Here is a 23,150-nt window from a genome sequence, read left to right as displayed (position 1 = left end):
AGCGCAACCCAGATACTATCAGAACCAAGAGACATAGCTTCCAAAGCTGAAATCTTGAAATTTACATCAAGAGAACCAAGCCAAAGAGATTGACAGGCTGGGAGAGCACAGATAGGTTCTTCTTGGTAACCTTACTGAATACCAAAGCTATGGGTCTCCTTCTGAGGCAGACTCAGACTCAAGGCAGGAATGAGAAAGTGGCTTCAGCTTCTGCCATGGATTGATACCTCTGCCAAGAGTCACCTTGGGGGCCAAGTTAAGAAGCAGGTAAACCTTGTCAGAGTAGAAGAGGCTTTATTTTGAAGGTGGACTTTTAAATGCTTACTGTCAAATGTGATCTCACCCATTAGCAAACTGTGCTAGGCTGCCCAAGTAGATAAGATAGTCTGGTGCCAACCAGATGGACTGGAGATATGACTTCTGGGTGTGGTGTCAGTTTCTTTTGTGGTCTACTGCAGCTTGGAATGCTGTTGGGTGACTCCGAGATCTGCCACCCTGCCCTGGGGCTTAACTGTAATCTGGAAGGGAGAAGTTGATAGTATAAATAGAACTGTGATCCTCCTTGGTTGTGGGTTTGGACTAAAAAACCTGAAACAAAATCTCATGCAAGCTTTCTTCACTTTTGAGTATAGACTTTTCAAGATTTAAGATGTCTTCTCTTTCTAAGAAAGAGTATCAGGAAGTTCAGAGAGGGTTCTTAGTTCCTAATTCTTATTTGATCAGAAATCTAAAGATGAATTTGTCTTTCCAAAGTAAGAAAATCAAATCCAAATCAAAGCTACTGGATGGCCTACAGTTTGTCTAAAGATTTCTAATAGAACCTTTATACATTCCCAAGGGTGTATGGGCTTATTAATCCTAGGGATTTATTCTTTTCTTCTTCTTTATTTTCTTTTAAATGTTACATTCAAAAACTATGAGGTCCCCATATACCCCCCACCCCACCCACCCCACCCCTCCCACATCAACAACCTCTTCCATCATTGCTGCATGTCCACTGCACCTCGCGAATACATTCTGGAGCACCGCTGCACCACATGGACAGTGGTCCACGTTGTAGTCCACACTCTTCCCCAGTCCACCCAGTGGGCCACAGCAGGGCACACAACGTCCAGCATCCATCCCTGCAGCACCACCCAGGACAACTCCAAATCCTGAAAATGCCCCCACACCATATCTCTTCTTCCATCTCCCTACCATCAGCCACCATGGCCACCCTCTCCACATCACTATTAGAATTTCTTCCCTTTCTAATCACAATAGTTCCCCAGCAGAACACCAGTAAGTCCACTCTAATCCATACTCTATTCCTCCATCCTGTGGACCCTGGGATGGTTATATCCAGTCCCCCTCTATATCAAGAGGGGGCTTAGATTCCACATGGATGATGGATGCAATTCTCCTGCTTTTGGCACTCTTGGCTCCCTGGTGTGGTGGTTGACCTTCTTCACCTCCCTGTCAGCTGGCCAGGGTAAGTCCAATAAACCAGAGGGTAGGAGCCGCAAGTCTGCTGAGGCCCAGGGCCTGTCTTTCAGTTACCTGTGGTGGTCCTTGTGTTGGAATAAACTCAGGTGCTCTTTACAGCATTGTAAAGTATAACAGATAGTTGTTTACTTACTTAATATAAAACCAGCAACTTGCATTTGTAAGATATTTTATACATTATAAAATATTTCACATTTGTTGTCATATCTGAGTATCTGAAATTATGAGAATTTGCCTATGATTATTAACTATATTATACATAATGGGAAATTGTGCTCTTTAGGCTAAAGAGCCTAAATTACATTTAGGCAAAGAACATGAGCTGAAATACAGATCTCCTACTTCCATATGGATCAATCATTGGAAATCTTGAGTCTGGGAATTGGGTTTTCTCTGCATCTCCTTCTGTTCTTTTTTTTTTTTTTTTTTTTAAAGATTTATTTATTTTATTTAATTTCCCCCCCCTCCCCTGTTCTTGGTGTCTGTTTGCTGCGTCTTGTTTCTTTGTCCGCTTCTGTTGTCGTCAGCGGCACGGGAAGTGTGGGCGGCGCCATTCCTGGGCAGGCTGCTCTTTCTTTTCACGCTGGGCGGCTCTCCTCACGGGCGCACTCCTTGCGCGCCCCACGCGGGGGACACCCTTGCGTGGCACGGCACTCCTTGCGTGCATCAGCACTGCGCATGGCCAGCTCCACACGGGTCAAGGAGGCCCGGGGTTTGAACCGCGGACCTCCCATATGGTAGACGGACGCCCTAACCACTGGGCCAAAGTCCGTTTCCCTCCTTCTGTTCTTAAGCTTCTTGTTGTTAGATTGGTTTTTACTATTTTGTATTTGTTCATATTTGCATGTTACCTTCTCCTTGGTGTTGACTGCTTTGTGCATCTGCTGACCATTGATTGCATCTCTCTTACTAGATTGCTTTGTGCTCTAATACTGTATGAGAAACACTTTTTATCTTCTATAATTCTGCTTTGGAATTTACCTTTACTTAATCTCTATAGTTGACTCTTCTTATCTTACCCTACTTAGAGAAGGATATGCATTATTGGGTCTCCTCATTTATCCCTCTTATCTATATCCGGTTTCTAGCAATGTGTTGCCTGGACTAAGCATTGGAAAACAAAATCCTTGTTGTGACTCTGCATTTAAACCTGGAGCAAATTTAGTTTCTTTAGTGTGTGATTTCACTAGATTTTAAGAAACTGCAAGAAACTTCGGGTTATCTGTTTATTGGATAGTTAATGTGGAGCTCTTTGAGGCATTATCTTAATTACCTGGTATTCCCTGTGAAATGTATACAACACATATTTTTAAAAGTGTGGTATTAACAACAAACCCCTTTGTTGATTGATTAGGTGATTATTTAAATGTAATTTTGGTTACTTAAATGATAAATACAGTTTATGTCAGTGTTCTGTGATGTCTTGACATGATTTTGAACGAAATGAAGACAGTTAATATCTTGAAGTTCTCAACTTGAGTTCAGTAGTAGAATCACAGCTCAGCCGTTTGAGTACTTCATTTTCAGTGACTTCTAAATCTGCATCACCATCACCTGTGGAGTTTACAAATATGCATATTCCAGGGCTCCAATCTCAAGAAAAATGACTTTTGGGAGTGGAGAACAGGAACCTTCATTCTGTAAGAAGTTACAGAAATTGCTCAAGTGAGTCCTTCTGCCCCTTCCCCTGAGGCATACAGTGCAGACACAGTGACACCAGGATTTCGAGAAATGAAAGTTTAATAATAGCAAGGGCCAGCCAAGTGGAGACCGGAGGACTGTAATTTCCGCAGCCCAGTCTCTCGGAGCTGAACACCGTGCTGGTTTTTGTGTGACTTGAGGGGGCTGGCTCAGGGTCCCGAGGTGGCTGGAGGGGTTTCTGAGGTAGGAGGCGGGTTGAGCGCGGTCGTGGCGCCTGTGAGAAGATGGCGGCGCCCTGGCAGCCCTGGCGCGGCTCTCAGTGCCGAATGAGGAGGTGGCTTTTAGGTCAAGCCTCCCTTAACTGCGCTTGCTCTAGGGGCCAGACCCACTGACGTGGAGGACAAAGTCATCCCCTACTAGTCTCATCACACTGCAGGATGTATTTATATCCAGAGAGGGTGGGGTTTGGACACTCAGGGTGTGGAAACGTTGGTACCCGGCAGGAAAGCTGGCTTCCGGCAGGAAAGCTGGCTTCCGGCAGGGCGAGGGAAGCGCCGGCCCCGGTACCTGGGCGACTCGTCGCCCCGCAGAGAGTGGGGGCTCTGTCCCACGTGCCGGGGGCGCTGAGCTCGCGCGGGAGCTCAGGGAAGGTTGCCTGGCCCGCGGCCTCTGCACCCCCGGAGGCCCGTCACCAGGCGCCGAGGCCGGCGGGCGGGAGGGCTCGTGCTGCCGAAGCTGCCGCATCCCCGCGGGTCGATCGTGGCAGGAAAAGGCTCCGTCTCGGGTCGGGCGAGTGAGAAAGGGGCTTTCTGGGCGGGCGCGCCGGGAGCGGCGAGCCCGGGAAGGCGCTCAGGTCCAGGGGCGGTCAGGTGTGACCTTGGCCACTGGGAGACAGAGCAGAAAAATCACGAGCTCTTCGACCCAGTCTAAAGGGGGCAGGACGAGGAAAGCAGCGTTTGAAGACAGGGGCAGAGAGCGGGGCTGGGAAGGGAAGGGGAGGGACGAGGCGCAGGTCTCCCCGGAGCGGGGGTGGAGGGGTGGTGGGCGGCGGAGTCGCCCCTGACCCGGGTCGAGGGGCGGGGAGATGAGCGGGATGGGCAGAGGGTGATCGTGGCATCCCTGTCTTCTGGGCCTTGACCCCAAGGTGGAGCACCATGCCTCACGCAGAGGAGATGGAGTGGTCCAGATGTTGACTGGGCTGTCTGCACAGTGAACCGAACAAAGTGAAAGGTTAATTCCTTTCTTTCCCATGAAAGTTGGGGGAAGTAGGGGACCCTGTCCCACCAGGCTTCAGGGCGTCACTTCCCAGCTCTCTTGCTGCTTCGCTGCCCCGCTGTGTGTAGCATGGCTGATGATGGCTCGTTCCATAACTTCCAGCCAGAGAGAAGGAAGGAGGAAGTGGAGGGCAAGCAGCTGCCTTTTTTTCCTTCTTCAAAGATTTATTTACTTTATTTATTTATTTATTTTATTTATCCCCTCCCACTCCCCCAGATGGTCCCTTGTCTCTCCGCTAATTTGCTCGCCTTCTTCAGGAGGCACAGGGAACTGAACCAAGACCTCCCACGTGGGAGGTGAGTGCCCAACGGCTTGAGCCACGTCTGCTCCCAGCGGGCTGTGGTACCTGCTGGCTTGTAGCATCTGCTTGCTTAGGTGTCTGCTCATTGAGGAGGGCATGGGCATCTAGCTCAGTGTGACGGGTGCGACGTCCGCTCGCCTTCTTCAGGAGTCACTAGAATGCGAACCTGGGACCTCCCATGTGGTAGGTAGGAGCCCAACTGGTTGAGCCACAACTGCTTCCCTCTGCTTCCTTCTTGAGGCTGCATTTTACTGCTCCTTGTAGTCCATTGTCCATACCTTGATCACATGCCTGCACCTAGGTATAAGGTAGGCTGTGATAAATGTCATGATAGCTGGTCAGCCAAATACCCAGCTAAATAGGTGTTCTATTGCTTAAAGGTCAAAGAGGATATTGTGGCAGGTTCTTAAACATGGAGCGTGCCCTGTAGGTCCTCGGTTTTGTTGAATGAGTGGACTTAGAATTTGTCATGTTGGAGGAGGAAGGCAGGCATCCACATAAAAATATCCGGGAGTCAGAGACTCTGAAGAATGCCTCAGAAAGGTGAACTAAACATAAGGTACAGATATATGAGGGCATTCAAAAGGTTATGCCTGGAATGTTAGACTCTGGCAAGAAGCAATAAAAACAGCAGTAGAGAGGCCTTGGAGAGAGTGCTTATAGGTTAGGTATCGGGCTTGAAGGAGAGAGAATCCAGGGGAATATCTAAAGTCACCATCTAAGGAAACAGAAAAATATTGTTTATTGAAGCAGGAAAAGAAACAGATGAAATAATATTGTGGAAAGTATAAAAAGATAAAGATGACAAAAATAAAAGATGGGAGGGGTCAAGGAGTATGAGGAGAGACAAAAGGCTGCTGAACATGGTAAGAAATTTTAGTTAAGATTTACAAATGCCAATTAAGCTCTATCCGGAGCATCAGATCCAACAGGTCTACAGAGGGAATGAGGTATCTTAGAGAGGGGGATTGTTCAGAAGAAATTTAGTAGAGGAAAGATTCTATTAAATGTATGGAAATATGTCCAGGAAGCCTGTTAGTGGTTGTATCTGAGGGATGATGTTAGTATGGATTATTTTTTTATTACTATAATTCCGAAATTGACATTTAAAAAAAACAGTGATCAGGTAAGATTTCTATGAAGAATAAAAAATGTTATTATAATTTCTATAAGTAGTTTTATCTAGATTAGTTCTTATAACCAGCAAGTAATGTGAATTACATTTGATTAATAGGAAAGTTCAAATTCAGGCTAAAGTGCAAGAGATTTTGAATATGTGGTATTTTTATTCTCTGGAGTATTATGGTGTGGTAGAAAAGAGAATCATCCTAAACTCATACCAGGGATCTCATCTGGCATCTGTCTTATATTGTCCTTCTAAATATATTTCTGACTTAAGCTTATGTTATCAAGTAGGGAACAAGTTTGCGTACAGTTTGTTTACTGATCTAAAAGTGGGGCCTGCCCAACGACCAAGGAAGCTCTGACACAGATGCTCTCTTTAGCTTCATGTTTTGTACTTCCTTAAAAACAATAAAAATCCAGGTTCAACTAAATGAGTTTAGTGGTTTGTCGGGAGTTGTTAGATCTTCTAGACCAGTGCTGTCTAATAAAAAAATGTAATAATGCAAGGTATAGAAATATTAAATATTTTCCAGGAGCTACATTAAAAAAGGTAAAAAGAAACAGTTGAAATTAATGTTAATAATGTATTCTATTTAATATAGTGCCCAAATACTATAATTTTAACATGTAATCAAAGTAAAAATTTAATGAGGTATTTTGCTGTTTTGTTTTTTTCTTGAATTAAGTCTTTGAAATCCCTACATATTTCAAGTGCCCAATTAGTCACAATGTGGATGTTTGCTCCCATATTGGACAGCTCAGTTCTAGAAAATGGATTAGTGGTCTTCATTCTTTTCTCCTTTCCATGTTGTCTCTCGTAGTGTGTTGCCTGAGTCTACCATGAAGGATTTTCCCCTAACTTTCAGTGGCGGCAATTACATTAGACACTACTGCTAATACGCGCGTTTTGTGAATTAGAGCTCTATTGTGTTACTTTTTGATCTTGTATTTAGGAAGTAAATTCTTTCCCTCCCAAAGCATCTGACTTTAAATATGACCTAAAGGTCTTGGTTATATTTCACATTACTTGTAGGCAGATGTGTGAACAGCAAAGTGAACAGAGTTCTAGTCCCTCTTTAAGTGCTCTCAGGACTCCATGAGGTCCCCAGTCTGTGGTGTGGTTGTGTAGGCAGTCGCTCAAGGAAAATGAGTTGCCTGGAGAAGATAAGCCGGCATTTGCCCCTTACAGTTGGAGAGTAGTGCTAAACGAAGGTTTAGACTCCACACACACCCCCACATCGCCCCACATTAACTGCAACATTTTTATTTCTTGGTGGTGCTAGTATGATGCCTTGTTGTGACCAGTTGTTGAACCTCTGAAAAAAATAAAAATTTCTGAAGCAGTAGTGTTTCCATTATTTTTTTTAATCCTTCAGTGTTTTTGTTTCCTCATGTATTTAGTCAAAAAAGAACAATTTCCCGAAGACAATCAAATCTCTTTGATTTGTTTTTCTTTAAGATCAAATAGCTGATAAATTGTTCCTGAATGAGTACATGGTTCCCTATCATCTTGCCTTGGTTTCCTTCCCTTACTTTTTTTTCTGACTCACTTTAGAGGGATAATCTGTGATTTAACCAAGTCAGCAAGAGAGCAGGGCCTTCTCGAGGGGACCCTTGGGAGCCCGTAGTCCCGCCAGGAGTCGGCCTCGTCCTCAGCCCTGTAGGGAAGGCATGGGGACTGCTAGGGGACTTTCAGCCGAGGCCTTCCCGCGCGTCTGGACTTGCTTCCCTGGGCCCTGCCCTTTGTGCTTACGGTAGTGTTTGTACAAGTGCTCCTGAAACTGTCCCTGGTGAATGACCACTTTTTAAATCTCCAATCCATCATGTCCTGATACAGGTAAAAAATAAAATATATGTGAGTTACTAGAAAAATGAAATTGAAAAATCCCAAAAAACAAAAGCACAATTCAATTCAACTGGCAGAACATTGTCCCATCAAATTGCTGTAAAACTCCTAGTACTTACTGTCAATTTCTATATATATTTACCCCTTTGTGGACCAGTGACAAAGCTTGCAGACCGGCAGCGTCCTACAGTCTACATTTTGAGTAGCAATGCTTTCCATCCGCTGTAATCCTTACATCAACAACCCTATGAAGTATGTCTTCCATTTTATAGATCAGGAAACTGAGGATCAGAGAAATTGAATAATATGCCAAAGGGCATTCAGGTGTTGGAGCTGGAATTCAGACCCAGAGTTGTAGCTAATCCGCAAGGAGTCCTTGCTAGAATTAGGAAAACATATCCCTTCCTCTGAGAGCTGGCTGGATGCACAAGGGTAGCCTGTGTAGAACCACCGAATAATGCGATCCTGTTCAAGATGTCCCTGGGCTCACCCCTCCGCCCCTTGCTATGACGGGAGGGCTGGGAAGCCGCCAGTGGGAAGGCGAGGGGAAGTGGAGGCTAAGACTTGTCTATTGGTTATTTGATTGTGCATTTTCATGCAATGATAGTTGAAGTGGAGAAAGAAAGCAAAACTCAAGTTGAAAATTGAGGTTAAAATTGATAGTTTTAATATTGCTCATGCAAGTTGTGGTTAACCTTGTTTGGGGGTACCTGTTAATTTTATGTATACTGTTATGTGATTCCTATTGTTCAAATTTTCTTTGTACTGTTAGTTAGTGGAGGCTCAAGATAACACTCAAAAATAAGTTGATATTTAGTAATCTACACACAACTAAATATTTGTGACTCCATTCACCCCCCCCCCCAATTATTCATGCTGCTTCAGTGTCATATTTCTGTCACAATGTCCCAGTAGTGGCTTAGTTTACAAATGAAATGAAGACATAAAAATATATACAGGGTAGAAAATAGACCAAAGATATCTCCTTGTTGCAGCAGTCATTCAGGCCAAAAATGAGTTAATGTTCATTTTAAATGCATTTGTACTTATGCAGCCTAATTACATTAAGTATATTAGGGTTCTGAACATTTTGACTTGGACCACATACATGGTTTATTTCTGCTGTGGCCAAATATTATACCTGGCCAAAGCAAAGAGAATTTAGTTGAAGATTTTCTACACAGCTACTGGAGAACTACCCTATGCTAATGTGGGTCTCAAGTTTTAGGAAATTAAATGGGGAGGAAAGACAGATAAATAATTCTTTTGAATATTTAAATTCGATAGTGCATTTATCAGTTTTTTTCCTTAGTAGCATGTGAATTAGTATCTCAGTGGCCTCAGTGAAGCAACATATGATAAAAGTTTCCAAGTTTTTTTTTAAAGTTAGGCCAGTAATTTATTAAGATAGGGAAGAGAAATAGGAGAAAATAACAGATCATGGAGCCCAGGTGGAGAGGAAGGAGCTGAAAAATGATAAAGCGGGCTGATTTACAGACTACAATTTCCCATTATAGATTATAAATGCCCTGGTTTTTACTTAAGTGTTAATCCAGGCGGGGACGAAGAAGCCAGAATAGGGGTCCAAAGGCAACAGAGTACTAGAGCTCCAAACGTGTTATTTTGCAAAACATTTAAAATAACTAAGTATTTTTTTCCTTATAGCTATCATTTACTGCAATAAACATTCTATGTTAGGGGTATTGCTAAGAGTGTCACATGTATTAGTGCACTGTAATACAGATTAGCATCTGCTAGGGCTTTTTGGAGATGTTGCTGTTACTGTTTTTTTAGCTGAGGAGACTGTGACTTAAGAATGTTTGAAAGCAAGTAGCAGAACCTTAGACCCATGTGATCTGCAGGCCAGAAGCACTGGCATTACTTGGGAGCCCCACCCCAGACCTAGGAATCAGAATCTGCATTTTTAAGAGATCCCAGATGAGTAATAAGCACAGTAAAGTGTGAGAAACCCTGCTTTATTTCTACAGACTCCATGTTCACAGCCCCTACAGGGAAGTCTGAGATAATAATTAAGAGAATTATCTGAATCTGATGTGACTTTAGGGAGAATCAAAATAATCCCTGTATGATTTGATTCTGTAGATTTCAAATTTGTTAATTCTGCATTTTCCTCCTTTCTGCTAAGTGTTCTAAATCATCTTAGAAGAGTTCCCTTTTTCTTCCCCATTGTATTTGTGGTCACTTAATTCTGAGACTGTTCTAGCTTGATATCTTGGGCTCTTGTTATCCAGGGTGTTGACAGAAAGGACAGTTAACCACTTTGGTTCATAATGCAGAGGCTGAGTTACTACAGGGACCTGTGGAGTCCATCGTTTCAGATATCTGTCCTCTTCTTAATATATTCCTTCTAGGAGAGTGACAGATAATTACTATTCCTACCTATAAACTTAGGAATTTAAATGTAAAATACAGTTTGTCATCAAGTGCATTTGAATTATAACAGAAAAAGCAAGTTCCAGGAATGAACTGCGAAACTTTTACAACCGAGATTGATGGTTCCTACCTCTGGAATTTCTGATGAGTAGACTTGTGGTGAGATCTGAGGATTTGCATTTTTAATAAATTTCTAGGTGATAATGTTGCCTGTGGTCTGGAGAAACACAAGTTGCAAAACACTTGGAATAAATTTGGGGAGGTAAATTAGGATTCTGTCGCATTTATCTGTGCAAGATGTAGTGTAGACCTAAATAGTGATGATGGATTTGGAGAGGAGGGATGAATTCCAAAGATACCAAGAAGCTCCAGTTGATTTGTGTAAGATACCTGAATAAGCAGTGAAGGGGAGGTAGGAGTCTAGATTGATTTCTAGATTTCTAACTTTGGTAGATGGACGGAGGATGTTGATATCATTATTCTGCCGTATAGAATTAAGGACGAGAAGTTGGCTGAGGTTTTGGAATGGAACTGACAATGAAGTTGGTTTTAGACATATCAAATGGAGATTTATCTGGGTAATTTAAGTGGAGATATCTTTTAAGAAGGTAGGATACTGCTGATTGAAGATGCCGTTGTAAGAATACAGCTGTGAGAGCAGGCATGTATATCTGGAGAGGAGAAATCATAGATCATAGAGTGAAGGCAGCGAGATGCTGAAAGCAGAACTCTGGGATATAGCAGTATTTAGGGTAAAATCAAAATAAATCAGCTTCAGGAAGGACTAAGGAGGACTGGCAGGAGCGCTGGAATACAGAGTTTCTATAAAGGAGTGATCAGTATGCTCACACTAAGAGAATGAAATGATATATTGATTCAAATTGGATTTAGCAACCAGAAGATTATAGGGAACCTTAGTAAAAGTAATTTTAGCAGAGTAGCACAGATGGGATCCAGATACTGTTTTTTAAGGCAGAGTACATGCCTTCTGCTTTTCTGATACATTTCTTGTTTTTTTCAACTCTGAAGATAATGGCATTTATAGAAATAATTTGGTATTTGAGTAGATTCATATTCAAGTTTAAAGCTAATTTTTCAGGTGAAATTTAATAACTCATTTAAAAAGCAATTTAAGGATCACAATTTCTTCATAGTTTTTTAACCTACTAGTAATTAATCGTTGAGAAAGCACTGGCTTCCTGTAAGGCATGGCCCCTTACCACTTGACACTTTCACAAATGACTGTGGAGGCTTTTTTGGTTGGGCCTTCTCAAAGTGTTCCCCATGCCTGCTGGGCAACCAGGAATGCTTTGAGAATGTTGTTTCACTCTGTGACTCTGAGTGACAGCTGGGTAAGAATATTTTCTTAAATGAATTTCCTGATGGACCTAACTTAAACCAAAAAGGAAGACATGGTCAACAATTGTGATAGCTGTTAAACAACTGTCACTTCAGGTAATTTGATCATAACTGGTTTTCTTTCCTTTTCCTGCAAAGTTATTTTTAGCAGATTTAAAACAAAACCCTGAGAGTAACTAGAAATTGCTACCTTTCACATGATCAGGACTAGAATAATGGTTACATAAGCATAACTTATTGGTGGTTGTTATAATCTGGAAAATATATTTTAAACATGCCTGTTCTTTAGCAGAATGCCTACAGCTGCTTTAGGAAGTCTTCTCATGGGGTTGTATGGACAGACTCTTAAGACTTTCTGGAGAGCCAGATTTGAAACTGAGCTGATGCAGCCTTTGTTGGATTTGATGCTTGTAGACCTCTATTAATTAGCTAGAAAGTTTTCCACAAAATGTGGGCCAAGTGCAGAAAGAGAGGAGCTGCCAGTAAAATAGTGAGCTTTCTCAAAGACCCAAATAAAAGCACATTTTCTGTTTTGTGGTAAAACTAATCTGATCTAACAAATTCTCTTGGTGCTTACTATTATTTTACCCTTCACCATTGACCAGTGAGTATTTCAGGGGTCCACCTTCGAAAAAAGAACACTTTTTTAAATCTCAGATTGCAAAATATATGTGTAATTAATTATTTTACAGAGACCTAACTAATTTACTAAACTATTACTTGTTTAGTTTAAATTTTATTTATTGGCACACCAGGCTATTAAAAAACTGTTACAGAACATGAGATTGTGATTGATGTGGTTGAGATTGTGGGAAGTGGTAGATTTGAAGATTTGTGGTATAAAATCAAAAGGCTCTCTTTAAATAAAACAGTTTTGAATAATTTAATGATATAAGGTGTTTTCTCCTTATTTCTTCCTTATTTAAGACTAAAGACAAGTTATTAAGCATGTCATTGGAATTCAAATTAACATTTCCTCTTCTCCTTTCTTGAGCAGGTTGTCAAGTTATTAAGCAACAAAAGATCACAAGCCGTTGGGATATTAATGTCTAGTCTTCATTTAGATATGAAAGACATACAACATGGTAAGTATAAAAATAAAAATTCAGCTTTTGAATGCTAACATTTGGGCTCAAGGATGTAATGTTTGGTGGGAACATTATTTTATACTTAGAATTGCCCTGTGTATCAAGGTTAGTAAGTTTCTGGTAAATGAGATTAAACATTCTTCTGTGATTGTGTCTGGAAGGGTTATATTAATTTACCAGTTTTGTTTTTTCTATAACTTGCTAAGAGCCTAATTCTTATTTGATATGTTTAGGCTATATGATATGAACATTTAATTTTAATATTAAAGTAATAGTCCCACTGCACTCTATAACTGGTAAAGCATATCTGAAGCATCTACTTCTGGAAGCCATGGTTACACAGTGACTGATGCACACTAGTGAGTGCCAGAGAGCGGCACTAGGAAGCAGACCTAAAAACTTCCTACCAGATCAGCTTCAACCAGTGTGCACTTATAAGGAAGCGTGTTCTTGAGATTAGGCATGTCAAATAGTCAGCTGGATTGTATGGACTGGTGATGGACTGAAAATCCAAAACTCTTCAAGAACCTGAATGATTGCTTGTCCTATTTGTCTCAGATGTCCTGAAAGGGTTACTGTATTGGACAGGAGATGGGACATATTCTTTTAGTCCTCCTATTCCAAGATGTTGTGAGAAACTGAAATAGTCACTAAAGCAAATTCATTATAGATAACTTTTTAGGATGGAGAACTGGTATCTCTTCTCCCAGTCATTTGAGATGTATTTATAGTATAAACCCCTTGGCTTTTCTACCTATAGAATGATTACACTGTTTTTTTCTAATAACCGTCAAAGATGATTTCAAATTGTTCTAACCTGCTCCCATTATTGCTGCTGATCCAGATTCATGGCAGCAGGAACAGTATGACCTTTCGTTATTTCTTTTATGCTGTCGTTTTTACTTATGTCTTTATCCAGGCTTATAAAATATGTTCTATGTTTGGAATTACAGTGATTTTAAAAAACATTTTCTAAGTGGCTTTAGTTGTCAACATTTTAATAATTGAATTCTCCCTGGCAATTGACAGGCATCTCTGTTCTGTATCTTCCTATCACATTTACATTGAGAGATACTGCCTAAAGGTGAAGAGAGAAATTAAATTTATATTTAGAACGTCCCTTACGCAGCCCAGAGCCTTAGAACAGATTTAAAGCAGATTGAATTAGCCAGAGGAATGCCAGTTTACCTATTATAGAAATATGGTTTCAAGTATAACACAGACCTTATAAATCATGAAAACATTTAACTAGCTTTCTACTGTACCCCTTTATGAATGTGGATTCTATTTGTTAGGCTTAAAATATTGTGTGGAATAATTCATAAATAGTACAAGTTTGGTATGCCCTGTCAATTGATGAGTAACTCTTAATCACAGCTTAAGTTTTTATTAAACTGTTTTGATGATGAAGAGACTTCCTCAAGCTAAAACATTTAGGGTAGTAGTCATAGAAGAGGATGCCAAGACTGGCGCCAAAAAGTACTTGGTGTTTTCTAAAGCTGGCAGATGTAGCCCAGTTAAGTCATAGAATGAAATCTGAAAATAATGATATGGTCCTTTCCTTCAGTCAAATATTCAACTCGGTTTGAGTTAATAATGAGAACCGTATGAACAAAGGAGTCCGCCTAACATCTGTGTCTGTGGTAAAGCCAGCGAGAGTTCATTGAAAATTTGCTAGCTTAACATGCAACGCTAACAATAACATGACATAAACGTCAGTAGTTGGAGGGGTCATATAGAATTATGCATAAGCTTTATCCTATTAGAATGTGAAGTGGTTGCTTAGGTCTCTGAAACCCTGCACGCCATTTTCTAAGAAACATTCCCCTCAAAAGCCTGAAAAAGCAGTTGTGCCTTTCTGTGGATGAATCCTCTTCTGCCTCAGTGTGTTGTCTTGAACCATGATTTATATGTGTGAATCACTTGTGGCCTTTAAAATAAACTTAAATTCTGTCAGGATATACCTCCACTGAGAAATCCACAGAAGCATAAACATCATTGAAATTTGGATGTGGGAACAGCCACAGAATTTATCCAGAACCCAGTGTCATTCTATAGAAGGGAAAACTGAGACCTTTTAGTGGTCAAATTTCTTTCTCAGGGTCACATGATTGGTTAAAGGGACAAGACTAAACTTGCATCCAGACCTCTTCATTCCCTGGTCCTATTCTTTTCATTAAATTAAGCCACTTTTCATACTTTGTCCTTCTCTTGCAGCGAGCACTGCTATCTCCAAAGCAAAGTATATATAATACAATTGTAGTAAACAATAGGAATTATTTTCTGTCTCTTCCTGTTTGTCAAGACTCTGAAAGAGCCTAGAATCAAATTTATTTTGTAATGTTTCCATTTTAAGGTTCCTTGTTAGAGTAATTGGTGTATGAGGTTTGGATTATAGATGTCAAAGATCTAATTATGGCCTCAGCACCATATCCACTGAGTACCACATCGTGCTCAGATTCTAAGGTACAAACCACAGATGTGAGTGGCCTCACTGTCACAAAGAGCTGAACATCAGAGAGGAGAAAAGGGATTGGTTTCTTGACTGTTTATTAATGTGGTAGGTAGGATAGAGGCAGCCCCACACAATTAACTCTGTGTGTGTGTGTGTGTGTGCACATGGGTGTGTGTAAAAGTGTCAGTGAAGGCCAGAGTTGCTGGGATGCAGTAGTGACTTTTTCTGATAACTTCTAGATTATTCTGCAGGTGGTAACAATTTTTTGATGTCATGTGCCACCCTAAAAAAATCCTGTTGGATATTTTAGAATTTGTAGTCTAGGATAAAGCCTTTTTTCAGAGAGGATTTGCTTCTGCGGGTGGGGGGGGGGGCACAGTATGGATTTAGGACCACAAAACCAAGTTCCAGGAGTCCCCGTGGGCAGTGTTAACTACAGGTTTGCTGCTTGGTTAAGTTTCTTTGAGGGGATAGCCCATTGGAGTCCCAGTTTATCGTAGGGAGGGTTTTGCTATCGAGTCCTTTGGGTGAGCTCTGGGCTCTGAGTTTTGGTCCCTTGGCCCCATGAAACTGTCAGTAGGAGTTCAGATATGTTGGAATAGGCAAACACCCCAAGGGCAAAGCAGTTATAAATTGACTCACTTCTCTTGTTTTTTTTTTTTTTCCCCCTTCTGTATTAGCATGATAATTCCTTTCTCTCTTGTCAGCTCTTGGATGCCTTTAAGGTATTGTACAAATATATTTTATTCAGCACTCTTTACTTTTTCCTGGTTATTCCTGACTGGTACCATGAGAGTATCCTGCGGCTTTTTGGTGGGCATGTCATTTTGTGAAAATAGATTAAATTTCCTATTCAACCTCTAATCCGTATTACAGGGCTCAGTGTGGTATTCACAATTCCCGAGTCCATTTTAGTCCATAGTAGCTGCAAAAGCATTTCATGGTCACGTGTCCAGTTTTAATTCCCACAGTCTCACTACAAATCTCATTGAAACAGGGGTCTTTTGAGAGGACAAGGGAGTGCTATCCATAATAGTTCCAGGGTACCAAGTGTCAAGTGGAAATTTCCCAAGCAAAACAGTAGTACGGTCACCTTACAAGATCAGAATGAAAGCAGGTTTCAGGTCTTAATTCCCCCTCATAAACAGATGTTTAGCAAACAGACATTCTTAGCCAACAGAAACAGAACAGTTTGGAAAACCTGCTTTACAAACTGAGATCGCCTAGCCTTTGTCCTTATAGGTGCCGGTGCCACTATCTTGTCTGACAGGCTTGCCCCCGACAGATGGGAAAGCCTCCCAGATACAGGAGCCTCTGACTCTCATATCTGCACCAGGAGAGCCTCCTCAGCCGGAGTCAGTCCAGGGCCTTCTCAGGACCAAGCCCTGAGAAGCTGCAGGGAAGCTGCAGCCTCCCTGGCCTCTCAGACTCTGTCTGCGGAAAGGCAGGGGCACCTCGAGATGGTTCCGCCAGTCTGCCTGTTGCATTAGCAGAAAGCCCTCTCCCACCTTCGTAGGCGAGTTAGAAAAGCGCAGCTCCTGACCAAGGGGTGGGCAGCCGAGCAGCTCGCGGCGGCTGCCCCGCAGGGCAGCCTTTCTCGCCGGGAGCTGGCTGACCGTCTCTGGAGTGTGGATCCTTGGCTTTAGGACATGGTGTGGAAGCGCTATCTTGCTCGCGCACAGTATTACGTAGCCTTTGTCACAGTGGACACCTGTTACGTACTTAACGATCTGATTCATACAAGTAAGTTCACTGTGCTTTCAAGGATGGTCCTTTTGTGTCGTCCCTGCCCGTTGTGCCCAATGCTGACAGGAACTAGGGTCCATGAGCGATTAACTGTTCAATTATGTCCTTATTGGAAGTTCTATCCCATTTAAACAGGTCTTATCAAAATCATGTTTTGACATTGAATGAGATAATTATGCAAGCTGGTTAGCATTCTGCCAGAAATATAGTTGATATAGTCAATAAAATCATGCTTATTTTTATTCTTTGGTCCCTGAGCCCAATTATTACTTTTCAGAGACAATTTGAAAAATGTAGTTAGGAGTGCCTTAAAAGGACAACAAACATACTTTTAAATACAGACCAGAATTCCGGTGAAATCTCTGTTAGTTTAAGAATCTTCATCAGAACCGGCATTGTTTCACTGTTTTTTTTTTATTCTCCGTTATTAAACTCCCTCAAAGAGGCTCAAAACTGAGAAACCTTGTCCTGATAATTGTCTAGGAAGAAATTACTTAAGGTAGCAGGGATAAAAAGAGAATCTGTTGTCAAATCTTTTTACTAGTATCCAGAGAGATGAAATGATTGATTGGAATTTTACCTCTTCAACCCCCTGCCCCCCTCCTGCTGTTGCTGATGGTTGTGTAAAATGGTCCAGTGGAAGAGAGCTAGTAAGTTCCATATGGCAGTAGAGGGAATTGAGGCTTACAGGTTAAGTCTGCCCAGGCCTTCACCTTAAGAGAGCCAGAATGGGCATCCAGTTCCTTTGATCCTAGTTCAGTGTTTTCTGCTATATGTGTACAGTGTGTTAGCATATTAGAGAATGAGGATTACGTTATTTAATAAAATGAGAATATGCGTCATATGCAAAACCAAATCTGGCAAAAGGACATACTAACTTTTGGTCAATGACTGCTTTGTGTTTTAGAGTTATTAAAACATTGGAAAGTGTAAATTTAGCAGATTTCGTTTATTGCTTTGTTATTTTGGTGCAGATTCCTCATTTTACTTAATGACTTTCTTAGAGAAATGAAGTCGTGAAATGTTTTTGTGTTTGTGAATAAAATAGGGGAAGAAATAGTTTAAATGAAGTTATCAGTGGAGTTACTTGCTTATCATTTAGTCATCTATAGAAAAATGAAATTCCTATAGAAAAAAAGCAAATTTGGGCTTACTTGATCAATTAACTAGAGAAGATTGTGATGATATATAAAAAGTTCTCAGTGCATGGGCATGAAACTTATTCTGCCTCTCCTCTTTACTAGGGAAATACAAAATAACACCCTTATAATATTTTGTATATTATTGGCATTGCTTGCTTTTATTTTATATCACTCTCTTGGCATGGTCTTTCTTCCTTGTGCCTCCTTAGTGGTTACATTTCCTTGAGTTTTTCCTTCATTTTTTTTCCTTTTTTTTTTTCATTTATTGAAGTATATCACTCATACATAAACATACATAATAAATGTATAGTAATAATTGTTAACTTATAAAAACAAACATACATAACATTATACAGGGCTCTCATACCTCACCCTACTACCAATACCTTACATTGTTGTTAAACATTTTTAACTAATGATTAAAGAGCATCCTCAAAATATTACTACTAACCAAAATATTTTTCCCCAACCCACCCTATTATTATTATTATTATTATAAACACACATAAACAATATGTGTAGAGTAGAAGTTGTGAACTTACAAAGCAAACATGCATAACATCATACAGGGGTCCCATACATCAACCCACCTTGCATTGTTGTGAGACATTTGTTAACAAATCATAGAAGAATATCCACAAAATCTTACTACTAGCTGTAGTCCTTATCTTACATTTGCTGTGTCTTCCCCCAACCTACCTTATTATTATAATATCTTAAATATATTTTTATGACAGAAGTTGTAAACTTACAAAACAATCATGCACATGTGCAGAATTCCCTTACAACATCCCTTTATCAACACATCGCACTGTGGTGGAATATTCGTTACAGTTTATGAGATAATATTAGATTATTACCAGGTACATAGCATATATTTGGCACATTTTTTTCATACTCCCTCATTATCAGCACAGTACATCTTTGGCATAGATGCATGAATATTACATTATTACTGTTAACCACAGTCCATAGGTCACTCCAGTTGTATTTTTCCCATGCCTCTCCACATTCTCACCACCCTGTGATAGCGATGTACATTTGCTCCAGCTCACAAAGGACACTCTTGCATCCATACCATCAACCATGATTCTCATCCACTTCTGGGTTTACTGTGTTATTCAGCCCCTAGATTTTTCTCTAGCTTTCTATCATTTGACATTTACATTCCTAGACTACCCTTTTCAGCCACATTCCCATTTATAAACCAAATGTTATTCACTATAATGTGTTACCATCAACTCTATACATTTCTGCACTTTTACAGTAAATTTACTTAAAGCTTCTACATATATTAAAAATCAATAGTCCATCTCAGTCTACCTCTTATCTCCTTTGAGAATCTGCCACCTACCACCAGGTTTTGAGGATATTTTCCTACATTTTCTTCTAGATGCTTTATGGTTTTTGCTTTTATATTTTGGTTTTTGTTCCATTTTGAGTTAATTTCTGGATAAGGTGTGATAGGGGCCCTCTTTCCTTCTTTTGGCTATGGATATCTAGTTCTCCCAGCACCATTTTTTGAGTGGACTGTTCTGCCTAAGCTGGGTGGGTTTAACAGGCTTGTCGAAAATCACTTGACCCTAGATGTGAGGATCTGTTTCTGAACCATCGGTTCTGTTCCACTGGTTTGTGTGTCTGTCTTTATGCCAGTACCATGCTCTTTTTACCACTGTAGCTAGGTAATATGATTTAATGTCCAGTAATGAGAGTCTTCTAACTTTGCTTTTCTTTTTTAAGATGTTTCTGACTATTCAGGACCCCTTATCCTTCCTAATAAATTTGATAATCATGCTTTCCATTTATTTTTAAAATGCTGGTGGAATTTTTATCGGGATTGCATTGAATCTGTATATTAATTTGAGTAGAATTGACATCTTAATGATATTTTATCATTAATCCATGAGCATGGAACATTTCTCCAATTATTTTGGATTTTTTTACCAGTAAGTTGTAGTTTTCTGAATATAAGTGCTTTACATCTTTGGTTAGGTTTATTCCTAATTTGAGCTTTATCTGTTATATTTTATTTTCATCATTCTTACAGTCTTAGTTACTTTTACTGGTATAATCTTCTTTTCTATTCTCTTCCATGCTTCTTTCTCCTTTCTTGTCTTTTCAGGCTGTAACACACCCTTTAGAATTTCCTACAAAGCCAATCTCTTGGTTACAAACTCTCAGTTTCTGTTTATCTGTGAATATTCTCAACTTGCCCTCATTTTTGAAAGACAGTCTTGCTAGATATAAGATTCTTGGCTGGAAGTTTTTTTCTTGTGGTATCTTAAATATATCATAACACTGTCTTCTTGTCTCCATGGTTTCTGTTGAGAAATCGGTACTTAATCTTATTGGGTATCCCTTATATGTTATGCATTGCTTTTCTCTTGCTGCCCTCAGAATTCTCTCTTTGTCTTTGTCATTTAACATTCTGATTAGTATGTGTCTTGGAGTTGGTCTATTTGGATTTATTTGGATGGGAATACATTGTGCTTCTTGGACATGGATATCCATGTCCTTCAGTAGAGTTTAGAAATTTTCTACCATTATTTCTTCAAGTATTCCTTTTGCCCCTTTTCCCTTTTCTTCTCCTGGGACACCCATGGCACATGTGTCTGCATGTCTCTTGCTGCCTTTTAGTTCCCAGAGAACTTGTTCAATTTTTTCCCATTCTTTTCTTCATTTGTTTTTTTGTATCTTGCTTTCAGAGGCCATTTCTTCAAACTCACTTTTCTTCTGCCTTTCTTCTGCCTTCTCAAATCTGCTATTATATGGTTCCAGTGTATTTTTAATTTCTGTTATTACAACTTTCATTGCCATAAGAGCTGCTATTTTTCTATGTATGCTTTCAAATTGTTCTTTGGGCTCACCCAATATCTTCTTAATATCCTTAATCTCTTTAGCCATCTCATTGAATTTATTAAGGAGATTTGTTTGAACATCTATGATTAGTTGTCTCAACTCCTTTATGTCATTTGGAGGCTTATCTTGTTCCTATAACTGGGCCATAGCTTCCTATTTCTTGGTGTAGATGGTAAATTTTTGTTGGTGTTGTGGCATCTGGCTTACTGGATATATTTATTCTGGGTGAGGTATCTCTCTTTAATTTAGGGTTTTCTTGCCCTTTTATCCCTTGCTGGTTGTGTAGTAGGAGCCAAGCATGTAGTTGGTGCTGCAAGCTGTGGAGGCTCAAGCTGCTCTTCTTGCCCCAGGGACCGATGAATCTTCTCCCAATTTTCCCCTTTGCCAGGGGTGGTATATCAGTCAGGGTTCTCTAGGAAGCAGATTCAACAGGAGATACCTGTCAATAATATGAGATTTTATATGACTGTGGGGATGCACAAGTCCAGGTTCTGCAGGCAGGCTGCAAACCAGGGCTCTGATGAAAGTCCAGTGAAGGTCCTTGATGAGTTTCCAGGAGACATTGGCTGTCCGAAAATGAGCTGGGAGATTCTCTTTCAATGCTGAAATCACCTCCCCTTTTAAGGCATTCAATTGATTGGATAAAGCATCACTCATTGCTGAGGGCAATCTCCCTGATTGATGTAGATGTAATCAGCTATCTATGCAGTAAACTCACTAGTGACTAAAGTCCATAAATGTCCTAGACTGTAGTTGCCCAGAGAGACTGGTGAAGCTTCATGCCCCTTTCTCCCCTGCCTGGGGTGGGGATGGAGCTGCAGCTGTGGGCAGCAGGCTATGCAGTGTGGATCCCAAATGACTACAGTTGCCTTGGTAGTCTGTGCCAGCTGAATGTACCTGCAGTTACATGAGAGGCTGGTGCATGGCCTGCCAGCTTCCTCCCTGCTAGAGGTGGGGCTGAAGCCTAGCCTAGAGCTGCAGGCTGATCTGAGTGAAAGAAACCAGTTCCTACCATCCTTGTGATTTTCAGTGAGCCCAGCTCCCCCTCATGCCAGGAACAGAGTCAAAATGGCAGCTACCGGCCTCTTTCTGACTTGGACAAGTTCAAACTTTAGCTGTTCTTAGGGTTATACTTTAGCCAGCAGAATTTACTAATTAGTAGGTGAAGTTGGTGCCTAACTGTCTCTCTCTCCTCCATTGGGAAGTGGAGCTTCCAATTCCAGCTGTGGATTAGCTCTGGAGGCTGCTTGTGCCTCCAGTGGAGGATGGGCACCAGCCTTCGTGGTGTAGAGCACTCAACTTATGAATCTTCTCCGCAGATGGGCAGTCTCCTCCTTCCATTCCTTCAAGGATGTGGCAGGATGCTCTTCTGGTCTCCTGGAACCCCCAAACAGGTGCTTTAGATAGCTGTGGGTGATTACTAACTGCTGTGTAGCATGAGCTGACTCTAGGAGCTCCTTACTCTGCTGCCATCTTGCTTGTTGTCTCTTTCCTTTATTCTTGAGTGTAGTGTAACAATCGAGAGCGTGGATGCTGAGGACAAGTGCTTTTATTTCCAGCCTTGCCACTTGCTAGTTGAGTACACCTGGTAATTTAATTCATTTATCTATGTCTCAGTTTCCTTGTTCCTAAAAAAGGGCCCTTAAAAAAGTTATTTGTCCACATATGCCTGTACACTTAGAACCTTGCCATGCTGTCTAAAGCACTCAGCCAGTGCTAGTTCTCCTCTATTTCCTCCATGACTAAGGAAGTAAACTTGGTTTATAGGCTTTGGAGATGTTTGAAACTGGGAACCATTCCTTCTGATAGGGTAATTGGAAGTGAGATGGGAGGGGAGAAATGCGGCTTAAAGTTCAAGGGGAGAACATATTTGAGGCAGAGATAACTATGCTTTTTCTTTAGTTCAGGTTTTAGGTGAATGTTACTGAAATGATACGTTAACACTGGGCTGCATCCATTTCTGGTTTCTGATTGGAGGTAACTACGAGAATTATTTAGCTGTATCAGCAGCTCTTAGAAGCTGAGCATGGCTATATTCTTGTACTAAGTTTTGTTCTCAAGGAGAGCAAATTGTTTTGGCAACTTGAAAGGCAGGGGCTCCCGTTATTACATGGTTTCTTAAACATCGTCTCTGTGCCATGGGGCCAGCCACCTTCACGTCAGTTGGCTCTGGGTGGCATGTGAAGGTAGAGGTGCAAAGCAGTTTGGTTTGGTTGGCAAAATGACTCTTAAAGTGACACATGAGTGGAATCTAAGGAGAGACTGGACAGCTGCCTCTGTTTCTTGCTTATTGGCATATTATTTTTCCTGGTTTGTTAAGCTAGTTTCCACCTATGAGTAAAAAATAAAAACCCTGAAAATATCCTTTCTGAACCCTGGGCACTTTGAAAGATTGTTTTATGGTTACTCTTTTCACATGTATTTTGATAACCTA

At 40.8% G+C, this 23,150-nt stretch overlaps 1 protein-coding gene across 1 annotated transcript in view; it reads left to right on the top strand.

Annotated features, from left to right (window-relative positions):
- The window catches only part of FMN2 (formin 2), a 399,341-nt gene that overhangs the window by 168,945 nt on the left and 207,246 nt on the right, over nt 1-23,150 (top strand). Inside the window, 1 exon segment of the mRNA XM_058309485.2 lies at nt 12,424-12,511. Coding sequence (XP_058165468.1) covers nt 12,424-12,511 — 88 coding nt within the window.

The sequence above is a fragment of the Dasypus novemcinctus genome, chromosome 13 (assembly GCF_030445035.2).
Source record: "Dasypus novemcinctus isolate mDasNov1 chromosome 13, mDasNov1.1.hap2, whole genome shotgun sequence".
NCBI lineage: Eukaryota > Metazoa > Chordata > Mammalia > Cingulata > Dasypodidae > Dasypus > Dasypus novemcinctus.
Note: the sequence above shows the minus strand (reverse complement) of the source record. Positions and strands in the feature narration are given on the sequence as shown.